The sequence below is a fragment of the Hyla sarda genome, chromosome 2 (genome assembly GCF_029499605.1).
Source record: "Hyla sarda isolate aHylSar1 chromosome 2, aHylSar1.hap1, whole genome shotgun sequence".
NCBI classification, from domain to species: domain Eukaryota; kingdom Metazoa; phylum Chordata; class Amphibia; order Anura; family Hylidae; genus Hyla; species Hyla sarda.
This window is the reverse complement of record NC_079190.1, coordinates 232,777,855-232,791,472: the sequence shown is the minus strand read 5'-3', so window position 1 is coordinate 232,791,472 and position 13,618 is coordinate 232,777,855. Positions and strand designations below refer to the sequence as shown.

At 39.9% G+C, this 13,618-nt stretch overlaps 1 protein-coding gene across 21 annotated transcripts in view; it reads right to left on the bottom strand.

Moving 5' to 3' along the window:
- The window catches only part of MACF1 (microtubule actin crosslinking factor 1), a 303,966-nt gene that overhangs the window by 26,950 nt on the left and 263,398 nt on the right, over nucleotides 1–13,618 (bottom strand). For all 21 annotated transcript variants that reach the window (XM_056556581.1, XM_056556595.1, XM_056556594.1 and 18 more), the window contains 18 exons: nucleotides 12,899–13,125; nucleotides 12,690–12,812; nucleotides 10,832–10,933; nucleotides 10,304–10,405; nucleotides 10,006–10,179; nucleotides 8,541–8,696; nucleotides 8,180–8,377; nucleotides 7,940–8,068; nucleotides 5,514–5,684; nucleotides 5,155–5,310; nucleotides 4,858–5,064; nucleotides 4,148–4,267; nucleotides 3,665–3,834; nucleotides 3,220–3,379; nucleotides 2,929–3,123; nucleotides 2,673–2,801; nucleotides 2,403–2,546; nucleotides 1,997–2,185 (listed from right to left, as the gene is read on the bottom strand). In XM_056556581.1, the coding sequence (XP_056412556.1) occupies nucleotides 1,997–2,185; nucleotides 2,403–2,546; nucleotides 2,673–2,801; nucleotides 2,929–3,123; nucleotides 3,220–3,379; nucleotides 3,665–3,834; nucleotides 4,148–4,267; nucleotides 4,858–5,064; nucleotides 5,155–5,310; nucleotides 5,514–5,684; nucleotides 7,940–8,068; nucleotides 8,180–8,377; nucleotides 8,541–8,696; nucleotides 10,006–10,179; nucleotides 10,304–10,405; nucleotides 10,832–10,933; nucleotides 12,690–12,812; nucleotides 12,899–13,125 (2,852 nt within the window). The remainder of the gene's footprint in view (nucleotides 1–1,996; nucleotides 2,186–2,402; nucleotides 2,547–2,672; nucleotides 2,802–2,928; nucleotides 3,124–3,219; nucleotides 3,380–3,664; nucleotides 3,835–4,147; nucleotides 4,268–4,857; nucleotides 5,065–5,154; nucleotides 5,311–5,513; nucleotides 5,685–7,939; nucleotides 8,069–8,179; nucleotides 8,378–8,540; nucleotides 8,697–10,005; nucleotides 10,180–10,303; nucleotides 10,406–10,831; nucleotides 10,934–12,689; nucleotides 12,813–12,898; nucleotides 13,126–13,618) is intronic.

The window sequence follows — 13,618 nt, the reverse complement described above, 5'->3', positions numbered from 1 at the left end:
GGCCAAGGCTGTAATAGTGAATGGATGTCACAAGTAGAAATTAAATATAAGGGCACAATTTACTCATTGGCCACAAGAGGGCGCCAAAAGCCACTAAATGTTCTGAGTGACCAGAATGCAACACATGGCAGGGAAGCGCCTGCGCTGATGCAGTCCGCAAGATCTCCCAAGTTAGACAGGCAAGGACGACCGCACCATGCCCCTCCTGCAGTAACACAATGGAAATGCACCAGCGGGAGCCCAAGAAGCAGCAACGGCCAGGAAAAGCACACAAAGAAGCACAGTGCCACACAGCTCAGAGACCAGGGAACAAGAGCAGGCTGGGCCGGAAGAGCTCCCGCCGGGCTGGAGCTCAGGGAGACCACGGAGCCACGCAGACCACAGAGCGCCGCCGAACGCCGCAATGGTGGAGGGGTGGAGCTAACGCCGCTGGAGGCGTACAACAGCACGGCCGCAGGTAATCACCGATCGCAGCAAGATCCGTGGGGCGTGTGTACCTGGAGAGGGGGAGCTGCCTGACCTCCCAGTTCGTGCGCTGTTCAGAGGGAGAAGAAGGACTGAGCTACTGCCGCCATAACCCCCTGAATCTTAAGAGGAGGTGCTGCCTGGCCTCCGGTTAGCACGCTGGCTCAGGGGGAGAAGAAGGGCGGAGCCATGTGCCGCCATAACCCCCTGAACTCTGCCGGCTGAGCACCAAGCATGCAGAAAGGCCGGCGGCTGTCCTTCAAAGGACCCAGTATGCAAAAACACAGCCCCGCTATGAAAGCAAGCACCACACCTAATGCTTCTAACAAAGGACAGAGAGAAGGGGGGGGGGACATACTCACCTGCGGATACCATCTTCTTATACTCACCCAGGCGTCTTCAACTAGCTTATGGCCACGCTGCATCATACCAGGCTAAGATAGCGGGGCGAGCAGGGGCAGTGGGGGACCCGGACCCAAGGTACAACCTCAAGGCGCTGGCCGTTGGCAGGAAGGGGTTAACAGTACATACTCTATGCCTGTGCCCCTTAGTTGCATATGGGGGAACAGGTAGCGCCATGCTCCTGAACCCCCACCTGAAAAAGGGAAGCAAAAGGGAGAAAAACTTAACTAAACAGCCCTTACGAGAAAAAAAAAAAAAAAAAAGACCAGATCTGGGGAGCTCCAAGACCAGTGTCTTGCCTCCTTGCTGACACTAGCTAAAACTGATTACCTCACTTCCAGTGGGCGGGTATATCCTGCCAGGGAGGAGCCAACTTTTTTCCCCTAGTTTCAACGCCTCCTAGTGGCAAGACCATATACCCATCAGTGTAGGTGTCCCCCAATGAAGAGCGCCCCAGAAAAATACATTATTAAAAGAGTAGTACAGAATTTATCTAGGATGATGGAAACATTTTTTTCTATTAAGGGAATGTATCACCTAGATTTTCTTTTCCTGATTAGAGCAATATACTGAAATGTTTTTTTTTTTCCCTAATCTGTTATTGTGTGATTGCAATTTTTATTTTTTTGTGCATTATTATTGGGCTGCCATCTTGCCTAAGCTGTTTTTAACAGCATTTAATAAAATGCTTTACAGCAGGACCCATTGACATAAACATTAATGGACAGGACCCGGTCTATTCAGATTAAATGGAGATGCTACTGTGACCATTTCAGAGGTCATTCTACGGGGAGGGGTAAAGCTGAGCCCTGTTGTGTCACAGTTCACAGTACTTTTGTCTGTAGATGAGAAAAAAAGGCATTACTGTAAAATGATCTGTACAGAACATGAAGTCTCAGCTTAGTTTTAGGTCTAGTGTCCAGAAAGGAAACTGCATAATTTAAACGAGAAAAAAGGATCACCAAAAAATCTTTCAAAATATGGTTAACTTAAAAACCTGATAGGTTTCTGATGGCACATTCCCTTTAAGAGGCTGTGTCAATTACCAGTTTGGATTGTCACTTTGATAATATGAATTATATTTCTTTACACAGAACACATTTCATAAAGACACTAGTGTGAATCTTACCTGATGCTCAGAGATTAGGGCCTTCACTTGTTCAATGTTTTGAGGCATGGGCTCCTGATCCCTCTGGATAAGTGTGGTTTCTGCCCATTGGATCCAAGATAACAACTCATCTAGAAGATCAGAATTGGCAATAAGCTCAGCCAGAGCTGCTTGCAACCTCTGCTGGTGTTGATTTCCCCAAGTCAGAACCTTAAAAAGAAAAAAATATAATGATATGTTTAGACGGAAAGAACAAAATAATTTAATTGACACTAAATATCCAATACGTAGAATGCTTCCAGAACATTTTAAAGCGGTTTAAATCTAAAAAGATACAGAGAACAATACTAGATAATAGTGCATTGTCTTTCAGTAAGGCTTGTGTTGTAGAAAAATAAATAAATATTTTTTTATTTTATTTTTTTACCTCCTCAAAACGTGCTCTGATGATAGTGATCCAGTGCTTCACTGTTGTAATACAGTCTGGGTGGCATACAGTTAGAATTCTTTCGCCCATGGTAATGGCGGTGTTCACATCTAACTGCTTCTCTTCTACTTTTTTCATGAATTCCTACAGAAATAAATGAGAACGTGTGTTAGACAAGCAAACAACCTAGAGCAAATGCACAAGTCTTTAACGTGACATCTAATAAAAATATTTGATTAATCAGCAATAACATTTCCACTTTTATCCCACCTTATGAACGTCAATGAGTAACTGCAAAGCCTCTGCATCATCAGGAAGAGCACCCCGAAAACGCAAAGTCTGCTCTGCCTCTGACAGCCACTCCAGGAGCATGTGGACAGTACTACGGAACTCCTCAGCCTAAACAGTAAAAAGAAATTAAAGTGCATTTTTCAGGCAAAGTCAAAGTGTTTATATTATTACAGTAAACTTGCTCCAAAAATGTCTACACGTATGTCAGTGATTGTAGGTCATTAAGAGACCTGACCTGCTTCAGCGCTTGCTCCAGACGGGTCTGTTTGGACACAGACAGTTTACAGACAGTGTCCCATCGTGTGCTAAGTTCCTGAAGTTGAACCTTTACCCAGGTAGTATCCTCTCTACTACTGTCCAGCAGCTCTCGGGCAGAACGCTTTAGAGCTTGAACACTGCTGGTTCTCTTGCCAAGCTCTTTTTGGAAAACCTTTATAAAGAAACAAAAAAAAAAAAAAAAAGCATTTAGAAAATAAAAATGTCCTTATATATGTAATTTTTGAAGAATGACACTTAAAAGCCTTACTTTGTGGGCATCCATCAAGTTCATTACAAGGTCCAAGTCCCCATGCACTGGCTGGTCTTCTGCCAACTGAGGTTCCACCTTGTATAACCAGTCAACCAGAGCCTGTAAAGCATCCATAAACTGGCCAGAGAACAGTAAAGCTTCCTCCAGCTTATGCTGTCTGTAAAGAAAAATACAATACCAAGCTCTGAGTTTACATAAAAGCCACATACTGGATACTAATTTATTCAGACAAGATCTAAATGATTATAAAGCAAATATCCACCATAGAACAGCATATTACAGTGTGTATATCAGTCTAGGGGCTATGTCTGGTGCTTTCACGTATTTTAGAAAAAAAAAAAAACATCAAATCCAAATCCATGGTAGCTAAGCAACCAAACCTGTTCCAAATCTTAAAATAAGTATAAAAAAAAGTATAATAATTAAATATAAAATAAAATACCTTTCAACTGATTTTCCACACACTGTGTCCCATTTATCCCTCACTTCTCCAAGAAGATGGTCTAGTTTCTGCACATCATCACTTAGTGAGGCCTTTTCCTTTAATGCACGTCCTGTTCTGACAGTCGTGTCATAAACTGGCTGTTTACTTCCCAATGTTTTTTGGAATTCCTATTTTATGAAAAAAAAAATAATAATAATTTAGTTTTGAAAGCAAGAAAAGATTAAAAAAAAAATATAATAATAATAATGGGGGAGATTTATCAAAACCTATCCAGAGGAAAATTTGCTGAGCTGCCCATAGCACGCAATCAGATTGCTTCTTTTATATTTCAGAAGCAATCTGATAGGTTTCTATGAGCAACACAGCAAATTTTCCTCTGAACAGATATGGATAAATCTCCCCGTTTCCATATTTACAGTAAAAAACTAAACAGAGAGCCTAACACAAGTGGAGAGGCTAAGAGGTCAAAGCCAATCTAACCTTATGCTTAGAAAGCTGTAATTTAATCTTGTCCGGATCATTGGAGATTTCAAGCTCAGAATCCAGATGATTCTCTGCCTCCTCCAACCAGTCAACCAATTTCTTCCAGGCTTCATGGAACTAAAATACAGAGATGCCATTAACATTTTAGTATTTCAAATAACATTTCATTTCAATTAAGATTTTTTTTTTAATCCTGGTGAAGCCTGAATGGCAGATGTAGTCTATAAATAGAGGCATTGTACAAAATTGTACATCATTGTACATACCTGTCACTAAACTAAACTTTTAATATATTGTTTTTTTATGTAATTATAAGACACTTTGATATTTACTTGCTGTTAAAATTCTCAACCTTTATATGTTTTTAATGTGATTTGAAAAAATGGCCACTAGGTGGCTCTGTTCTGTTCCCTGCGCAAGTCAAACAGTTAGTTTGGTCTCCTCCCGGCCTGGCAGGAAGTGGGGATGCTCACAGGCTTCAGTGATGTCGCGCCTGCTGTAGAACGTCCACTTCCTCCTGGCAGGAGCTCACACAATGTGAGCAAGGGGAAAAGTATGATACAGAGCTTTTTAAAGCTTGGAAACATTTTTAAAGGGTTAGGAGGGATGTTAGGAGTAGTTAAGGAATATAATCTGAGTTTGTTCTGAATTAGTTTAGAAAATATGGTTTGATGACAGGTACTCTAATTCTTGTTTTCTATACAAACCTGTTTTGCTCTCTTTCGAGCATCATCCAAGTATCGCCCTCTCTCCACAGATCTCTGAACCACCTTCTCCCATCTAGACTGGACACTCAGCAGGAGATTCTTTATTAGGACAACATCCTGCTTCTGACTGAGAAACTTTAGTTGGTTACCGGTTTTGTCCAACTCAATTATTTGGTCCCGATGTACATTAACCTCATTTACAAAAACCTGAGGCAACAAAAAGAAAATGATAATGCTTAATAGTAATTATAGAAAACAGGAAAGCAATCACTGAATGGTATTTTACAGGAAACTTACCTTATGTTCATCAATCTGAAAAAAAACTGTGTCCAGAATGAGACTAGGAGGCGACGCAATGTTCAGACTCTGCTCAGCTTGAGTCAACCAGTTGATAAAGTCTTGCAATGAATTCTGGAAGTCAGTAGCTAGGTTGAGAGCTTCTTCCAATTTTACCTGTTGGTAAACAACTCCCAAAATTAACACTGCAAATCCATTATATTTTCTCTATAAGCTAGGAGCATGCTGAAATGTACCATATTATAATTGAAATCTTATGCAAACACAACCACAAAACCACCCACAAATATGATGGAAGAAATGAGCATGTAATACAGAGCACAAACAATGCAGTGTCCAACCTGTCAACATAAGCTTACCTTCCTCTCGTCTACTTTGTTGTTAATGTTTTGCCATTTTCGCTTAAGAATAGCAACATTCTGTTCTGTGACAGACCCTACAGAATCATCTCGGCTCAAAAGCATAAGCTGCCCTTTGTCCAGAAGCTGTTTATATAGTTCTTCATTTGCTTTTACTTCAGCAAACAATTCCTGTAAACATAAGTGAATTTTGTAGAGATTTATGCCCACTCATTGTAAAAAAAAAAAGTCTTTTGTAGGAAAAAACTAATATAACAGGGTTCTTAGGCCTGCAGGATTTTGTGCATTTAACTCATTTGTGCATAGACTTCATCTCAGTATGAAACAGAGCTGGAAACCCTAGAGTATAAAGTATTATATTAACAAGTGTGAAATGGGGCATCAGGTTGTACACTATACCAATGCAAATTCATTAAGTGGCTAGAAGATAAGTTGATCAGAGCTCCACCAACCCTGAGAAGACAAGATTGTCCCAAGAATTAATGGAGCACCCCATCCATTATCTATGAGGCCGTCAAACATTGCAGAATTCAGTGATCGGCAATAGTCAAGGACACAATAGAGAATGAATGGAGTGCTGGTCACTCATGTGCTGTGTACTACTCATTCCAGGGACACTTTTGGCCCTGTTTCACAGCTCAGTGGGGGTCCCAGAGATGTCTGGGACCCCCACCGATCAGATGTGATCCTGTTGGATAAGCACTCTTCAGATGGGAATACCCCTTTAACCCCTTAACGACGCAGGACGTATATTTACGTCCTGCGCCGGCTCCCGCGATATGAAGCGGGTTCGTGCTGCGACCCTGCATCACATCGCGTCGGTCCCGGCGCTAATCAACGGCCGGGACCCGCGGCTATTACCACAAATCACCGATTGCGGCAATGTGTGGTATTAACCCTAAAGTGAAACTATCCCGGCTAGTAAGTTGGGCTGTTCGGGACCGCCGCGGTGAAATCCCGGCATCCCGAACAGCTTACAGGACACCGGGAGGGCCCTTACCTGACTCCTCTGTGTCCGATCGACGAATGACTGCTCCGTGCCTGAGATCCAGGCAAGAGCAGTCAAGCGCCGATAACGCTGATTACAGGCGTGTTAATACACGCCAGTGATCAGAATAGGAGATCAGTGTGTGCAGTGTTATAGGTCCCTATGGGACCTATAACACTGCAAAAAAAAAAAAGTAAAAAAAAAAAAAGTGTTAATAAAGGTCATTTAACCCCTTCCCTAATAAAAGTTTGAATCACCCCCCTTTTCCCATAAAAAAAATAAAACAGTAGAAATAAAAATAAACATATGTGGTATCGCCGCGTGCATTAATTTCCGAACTATAAAAATATATCGTTAATTAAACCGCACGGTCAATGGCGTACACGTAAAAAAATTCCAAAGTCCAAAAAAGCGTATTTTGGTCACTTTTTATACCATTAAAAAATGAATAAAAAGTGATCAAAAAGTCCGATCAAAACAAAAATCGTACCGATAAAAACTTCAGATCACGGCTCAAAAAATGAGTCCTCATACCGCCCTGTACGTGGAAAAATAAAAAAGTTATAGGGGTCAGAATATGACATTTTTAAACGTATAAATTTTCCTGCATGTAGTTATGATTTTTTCCAGAAGTACAACAAAATCAAACCTATATAAGTAGGAAATCATTTTAACCGTAAGGACCTACAGAATAATGATAAGGTGTAATTTTTACCGAAATATGCACTGCGTAGAAACGGAAGCCCCCAAAATTACAAAATGGCTTTTTTTGTTGCACAATGATTTTTTTTTCCGTTTCGCCGTGAATTTTTGGGTAAAATGACTAATGTCACTGCAAAGTAGAATTGGTGACGCAAAAAATAAGCCATAATATGGATTTTTAGGTGGAAACTTGAAAGGGTTATGATTTTTAAAAGGTAAGGAGGAAAAAACGAAAGTGCAAAAACCCCTTAAGGGGTTAAATGTATAGACAGTTAAATGTATTGTGCAAAGCCTGATGGGATGATGCACGACACACAGATTCATTGAACATTAAGATCAAGCACCACCACCCCTGGGCATAAACTATTTATTTCTGTATGAATTATGAAAATCATTAAGGCCCAGATTTATCAAACTGTGTGAGAAAAAAATTTGTGATTTCCCCACAAGAACCAATCACAGCTCAGCTTTCACTTTACCAGAGCTCATTAGCTGAGCTGTGATTGGTTGCAGTGGGAAAATCACTAGTTATTCTGTCACACAGTTTAATAAATCTCGATCATTATTTAGAGTATTGTGCACTAATAATGGAAAATTCTCACAATCCACTGGATGTTAATATTAGCTCTATGTCCTGTGACTAAAAGAAGTCACAACAAGTAAAACTTAATCATATCATTCAATCTGCCATCATAGGTAAACCTGTTCCACTGGACACTACAAAAAAGTATCTTACCATATGAGCTTGAAGCTGTTCCCGTGCTGTCTCCGGAAGACCACCAGTGGGTTTGGCAGCTGAAAGATGGCTTTCTATTCTGCTCTGCCACTGGATGAAATCTTCAATCTCGCCAGTGAAACCTTGAGCCTGCAAGGTATGCAAAATATGTCATAATCATGTAAAATAAAAAGTTTTGGCAGCAAGGAAAAGTGGGTAATAGCATAACATCTCTTAATAAAAAAAGACAATTCTACAGACCTGCTGAAGAGCCATATCCAGCTGCTGCTCTCTCTCCTCTGTTTTCTGCAGGACAGTCTCCCACAACTGCTTCAGCAATTGCAGGCGACTTCTAAGACTGTTGGCATCCTCTCCAGGACTGGATTCAAGCAATTCACTTCCAGCATTCTTGACAGTATGCACAGTGCTTTGATGAGCTAGCACATCATTTTTTAGTACCTGAAAATAAACAAAAACACCTGCCTGGTAAATTTATGTGAAAACAACAAATATATTTTTTATCAAGAGCACACATCTGTGAAGCACAATTCTAGATATCAGCCACAACCATACATACATTATAGCCCTAGTCACAAAGTACTAGAACAACTCCAACACTTACATGGTGCTTTGCGAGCTCCACCTCAATAACCTTAGGATCTCCACTGATGGGTTTCTGAGCATCCAGCAAATCTTCTGTGTGTGTCAGCCATGACATTACTTCTGCTAAAGCATGTTGGAACTGTCCAAGGGCCAGCAGGGCAGCTTCCAACTTGTGCTACAGAAAAGAGGGACATGAATTAGTGGCAGGGCTTCTAGCAAGTTGGGAAGGAGACCCACTCAAATGCTTTCCCTGCCTGCTCTAACACTGCGCCTAACTGCTGCCACACTAGGAGGAGCTCATGGTATCTAGAACAGCTACAATTCAAAAACACTAGCTGTATACATCCATATGGCTCCGTTCACATCACAATTTCTCCATCCGACTTGAGTAAACGATTTTATAACTTAAAATCGTATGAAATCGCATATAAAGTCAGATCCATTGACTGCCATTAAAAAATCGGATCCATTACACACATCCGATTTGATCCGCATCCAATATCACACAATTTTTGTTCAGGTCTGAAATCGTGGTCAAACCCGAAGGAGATTTCGTGTGAAATCGGATGCGGATCAAATCAGATGTGTGTGATGGATCCGATTTTTTAATGGCGGTCAATGGATCCGACTTTATATGCGATTTCATACGATTTTAAGTTATAAAATCGTTTACTCAAGTCTGATGGAGAAATCGTGATGTGAACGCAGCCTATGCAGTAAATAGTGGTGGCAACATGTAGCCAGAATTATATTTAGCAGAACTATAATATACAAGTATACATTCTCAAATAGATCACCACAGAATAGTGAACATAAATAAAATAAATTAAAACATTTGGCAGAAGGCTGATCCTAGGATTTCTGTGTATTTCTCTACTTCCATGCATCATCTTGTAAGATAATAAAGATCTGATACCACAAGAAAAAGGCGATATACCAAAAAAAAAAAAGCGCACACCCACTATTCAGATACAAGTTAGAAAATAATTTTATTATGCTCTACACATGATTAAAGCAGACAAAGACATTTAAAATCATTTAAAAAGCCCAAAGGCCACTACACAACAGGGGGGGACCCCACTAGAAAAGGGGAGGACCACTCCCGGGACACCTGCTAGATCAAGAATAATCAGAGCAATCTCATAGCCCTAGCCTGGATCACAAAGTATATAAAGTGCAAGATGACATATACAGCTTCCCTCAGTTCACAATACTAATGGCATTAAACCTGTAAGAAAACAATAATACATACAACCTTGTTCAGACAGAGAGCAGGGCTATAGACAACAGATGGAGGATAAACATGCCCCCCCTGAACCCCATACTTCCTCAAGGGTATTGCACCTGCATGCTTTTTTGGTATATCGCCTTTTTCTTGTGGTATCATGTTACGTTACTGATATACATAGTAGCACCCCGGGAGTTTATATAGTTGCTGAGCCCACTTGAGTTTGGTTATAAAGATCTGTTTTCCAACTGCCCACCTGTCTGTGTGTAATTTTCTCTCCCAGATTCTCCCACAAATGCTTCAGTTCAGTGATGGGTCCCTGAATGATGTCACGATCGGTGTCATCAATGGCTTTCTTTAACATCAGCTCTCCTTGATGATTTAATTTCTCCATTTCAATTTGTTGCTGGTAAACCTCCACCTTAAACTCCTATTAAAAGAACAAAATTACCAATAAATCCACAAATAGTCTAAAAGTGGGAATCCTGAACACATTCTTCTACCTTGCACAGTAGGAATTTTACCCCAAACACATATTTAAATCAAGGCGTTACCTTCATTTCATTGATTTGCTCCTTTACTGTATTGATATCTGTCCCGACAGGAGGCATGTCACACAGTTTAATAACAGCATTATCCAGCCAGTCAAACATTGCCTAAAAAGAGAGAGAAAGCCCCTTGAGCTGTTTTCTATGCCAATATTAAAAATACATAATGTACTATAGGAAAGATATAGATCAAGGAATGAGATTTACACAAAGCATTTATTATAGTGAATAATACGAACTCTATGTATGAGTAAGCTTCAGTATCCATGTATATGCAGCTATAGAACTGTATAATATTTCTATGGCAACCTAATGTAATATGTGCTTGCTTACAGAATTAAGACTTCACTGTTCCATTTATTCACCAATAGATAAGCCACAGCTAAATGTCCTTGTATAATGTGTAAGCTACAGAGAATCTAGTACAGGATCTACACTTTCCTATTGTCAAAGAAGGCATACAGCATGTTGTAATGGAAGCTTTTTTTTCATTTTCTTGGTCATTTCAGTTCAACCCCTGTTGTATAAATCTACCTGCAAGGTATCTTGATATTGCACGGCATTAGACATTGCTTCTCTTAGTTTCTCCAGACGTTCTGTCCAAGTTTTCTTCAGATTTTCCCAGGCTCCATTCATCTAACAGAGGAAAAACAAGTTAAAACTTGAAGTAAACTAGAAGTAAAATACAACAAATCCCCAGTATTTGCACTCAGTAAGCTCAACCACAACAAAATTACAACTTTCCAACTGTATTATATAGTTTCCTTTAAAGGGATGTGTGATCAGAAAATGGCATATTGTTTAAACCAAGTTTATGGGGAGAATTTATCATTTTTGCACAGGTTTCGTTTTTGGGCAATTTCTTTTAGTATAGCATTTGTTGCACAAAGAAAGGGGCTTGCGCTAAAGAATTTCACTATTTTACCACTCTACGCTAGTTTACGGCATGATAAATTCCCCCATTTATGCTAAATACATTTTTTAAGGATTTTTGGTGATGCTTTTTCTCATTTTCCATTTTACTATCTTTATTATAAAATAATTCTGGAATATTTCAGTTTTTAGTCTGGCCACTGGGCATAATTTTAGGCTGACACTTCCCATTCTGTACAGATCCCTTTTCAGTAGTGCCCTCCTTATAATTACAGAGGAGTACATTAAAAGGTGAAACCAGTGGTGCCACCATTTACAGCAGAGATCAGCCTCCCCCCCCTCTCTGTAGAAACACCTCACTGAGCATACCTAGTAAACTCCCCCATTCATGTGAACAGGGTCTGGGCCAGTCTAATGTGAATACATCCATAAATCTTGCCATAAGGCATATCTCTTAAAGCAGTTTAAAAACATGCCGGGCATTATTGTTCAAAAATCTTTAATAAAAATTTATGATTTAAAATAAATAAATAAAAAAAAACATGTTGGACAAGACGGCTGCCTATAATAATGTATAAAAAATTGAAATAAATTGCAATCAGAAAATAGAATCAGAATATAGAATTCTTACCATGTCCCAATGTCCTGAATTGTGTCCTTCATAGTGCCGAAAACTACTTTGCAAAATGTATGTTAATGAGCCCCCAAGTAGTTCTCAGAGTGTGCTGTATTCTTCAGGTGGTCAACTGAGCTCTGGACTGTATTCAAGCCTACGTGTGCATTACTGACAGCCTGGCCCTTCTGATGTCACTGCTCTGCACACTGAAATCCTGCGCAGACCCTGAAGCAGTTTTTGGGCAGCTAAAAATTTTAATATGCAGAGGGAGTAGAGTAGTGACGTCTGAGGGGACAGGCTGTCAATAATGTTCCAGTAGGCATGAATACAGCCCAGAGGTCAGTGACTACCTGAAGATGCAACATTCTCAGGGAACTTCTTGGAGCTCATTAAAATACAGTGAGGGACATTTTGCAAAGTGATTTTTGCCACTATGGAGGACGCAATCTAGGACAACTGATTCTACTCTATATAAAATGTAGCAAACAGTTATATGGGGTAAAAATCTGCAGAAAGGTTCTCTTAAATGTATGTTCACATGGTGAAATGTCCGAGAAGAACGGGATTCTGCTGCACTGTGCACATAGTGGAATTTCTGCAGCAGATGTTTCTGCCGCGGAAATCCTGATTCCAGCATCTGCACAAAGAATAGGCTTATCTGTTCTTTCTGCGGATTACGCTTGGAAATTTATTGCAGTCTATGAAACGGTGCTTTTCTAAGCGCTTCTAACACTTACAGGATTGTGAAAATGTGTGGAATGTCCACCCGTGTTTTGCGGGTGGACATTCTGCACATTTTCGGCCTTATGAACCCGGCCTTAAAGTCCAGTGTGGACAACATACCCCCAAGGATAATGCCACTCTATTTTCAGCTTCCAAATGCTCATTCTCTATCTTAAGTACCTCATCAATGCTTTTCTTTACTTCTGGCTTTTCAGTCTCTCCACAAGCAAATATAAGATCAGCTCCAAGGATTCTAATAAACTCTAACTCTTCATGAAGTCCGTCTGTTTCCTCCTTGATGGACTAAAGAAAATGAAAAAGTATATTTTCAACAATGTACAGCAATTCATGCAAATATTGGAAATGGACAATATGTATAGGTTTCTTACATCTGCAGCTTCAATCTGTTGTTTAATCATTGAGGGGTCAATTCCAGGACTCTCCAGATCATGGACAATCTCATGTGTGTCTTTGATAGTTGTCAATAGCGAATTCATGTCTAACCAAAATTTCTCAGCTAGCTCAAGAACATCCAACAATTTCATTTCACGCTCATCTGCTTTGGTTTTGATATCCTCCCAGAAGAATGTAAGCCGATCCAGTTTATCCTGAATGGCTAAAGCAAGATAAAAGCACAAAGCCATGTCATGTAAATAGCATATTTTGTCAAAAATACACATTCACTTCAAAATGGTGAATAAGGTAATATGTTTTAACAACCGCAATCTAAAAGGACCACTAAGAACCTGTGGTTACTATGGATACCTAGCTTTTGGATGTGATCGATGGCAAAGACACAAAGAAATTACTAAACCGGTTTAAAGGAAAAGTGTCACCTACATTATTTTTTTCTGATTAGAACCAGACACAAACACTTCCTTTTCTTTCTAACTGGTTTCTAATTTCTTGTTGTAAATTTTGTATTTGACTTTTAATGTATTATTAGGGGCTGCCAACTTGCCTGACCCGTTTTGAATAAAAAATGCTTTACAGTAGGAACCAGATATTCAGATTCATTTAAAACACTGCTGAGCATTTTCTGTGAACTTTTTAGAGGTCATTCTACAGGGAGAGGGGAGGCTGATCCCTGCTGTAAACGGTGGTGGATC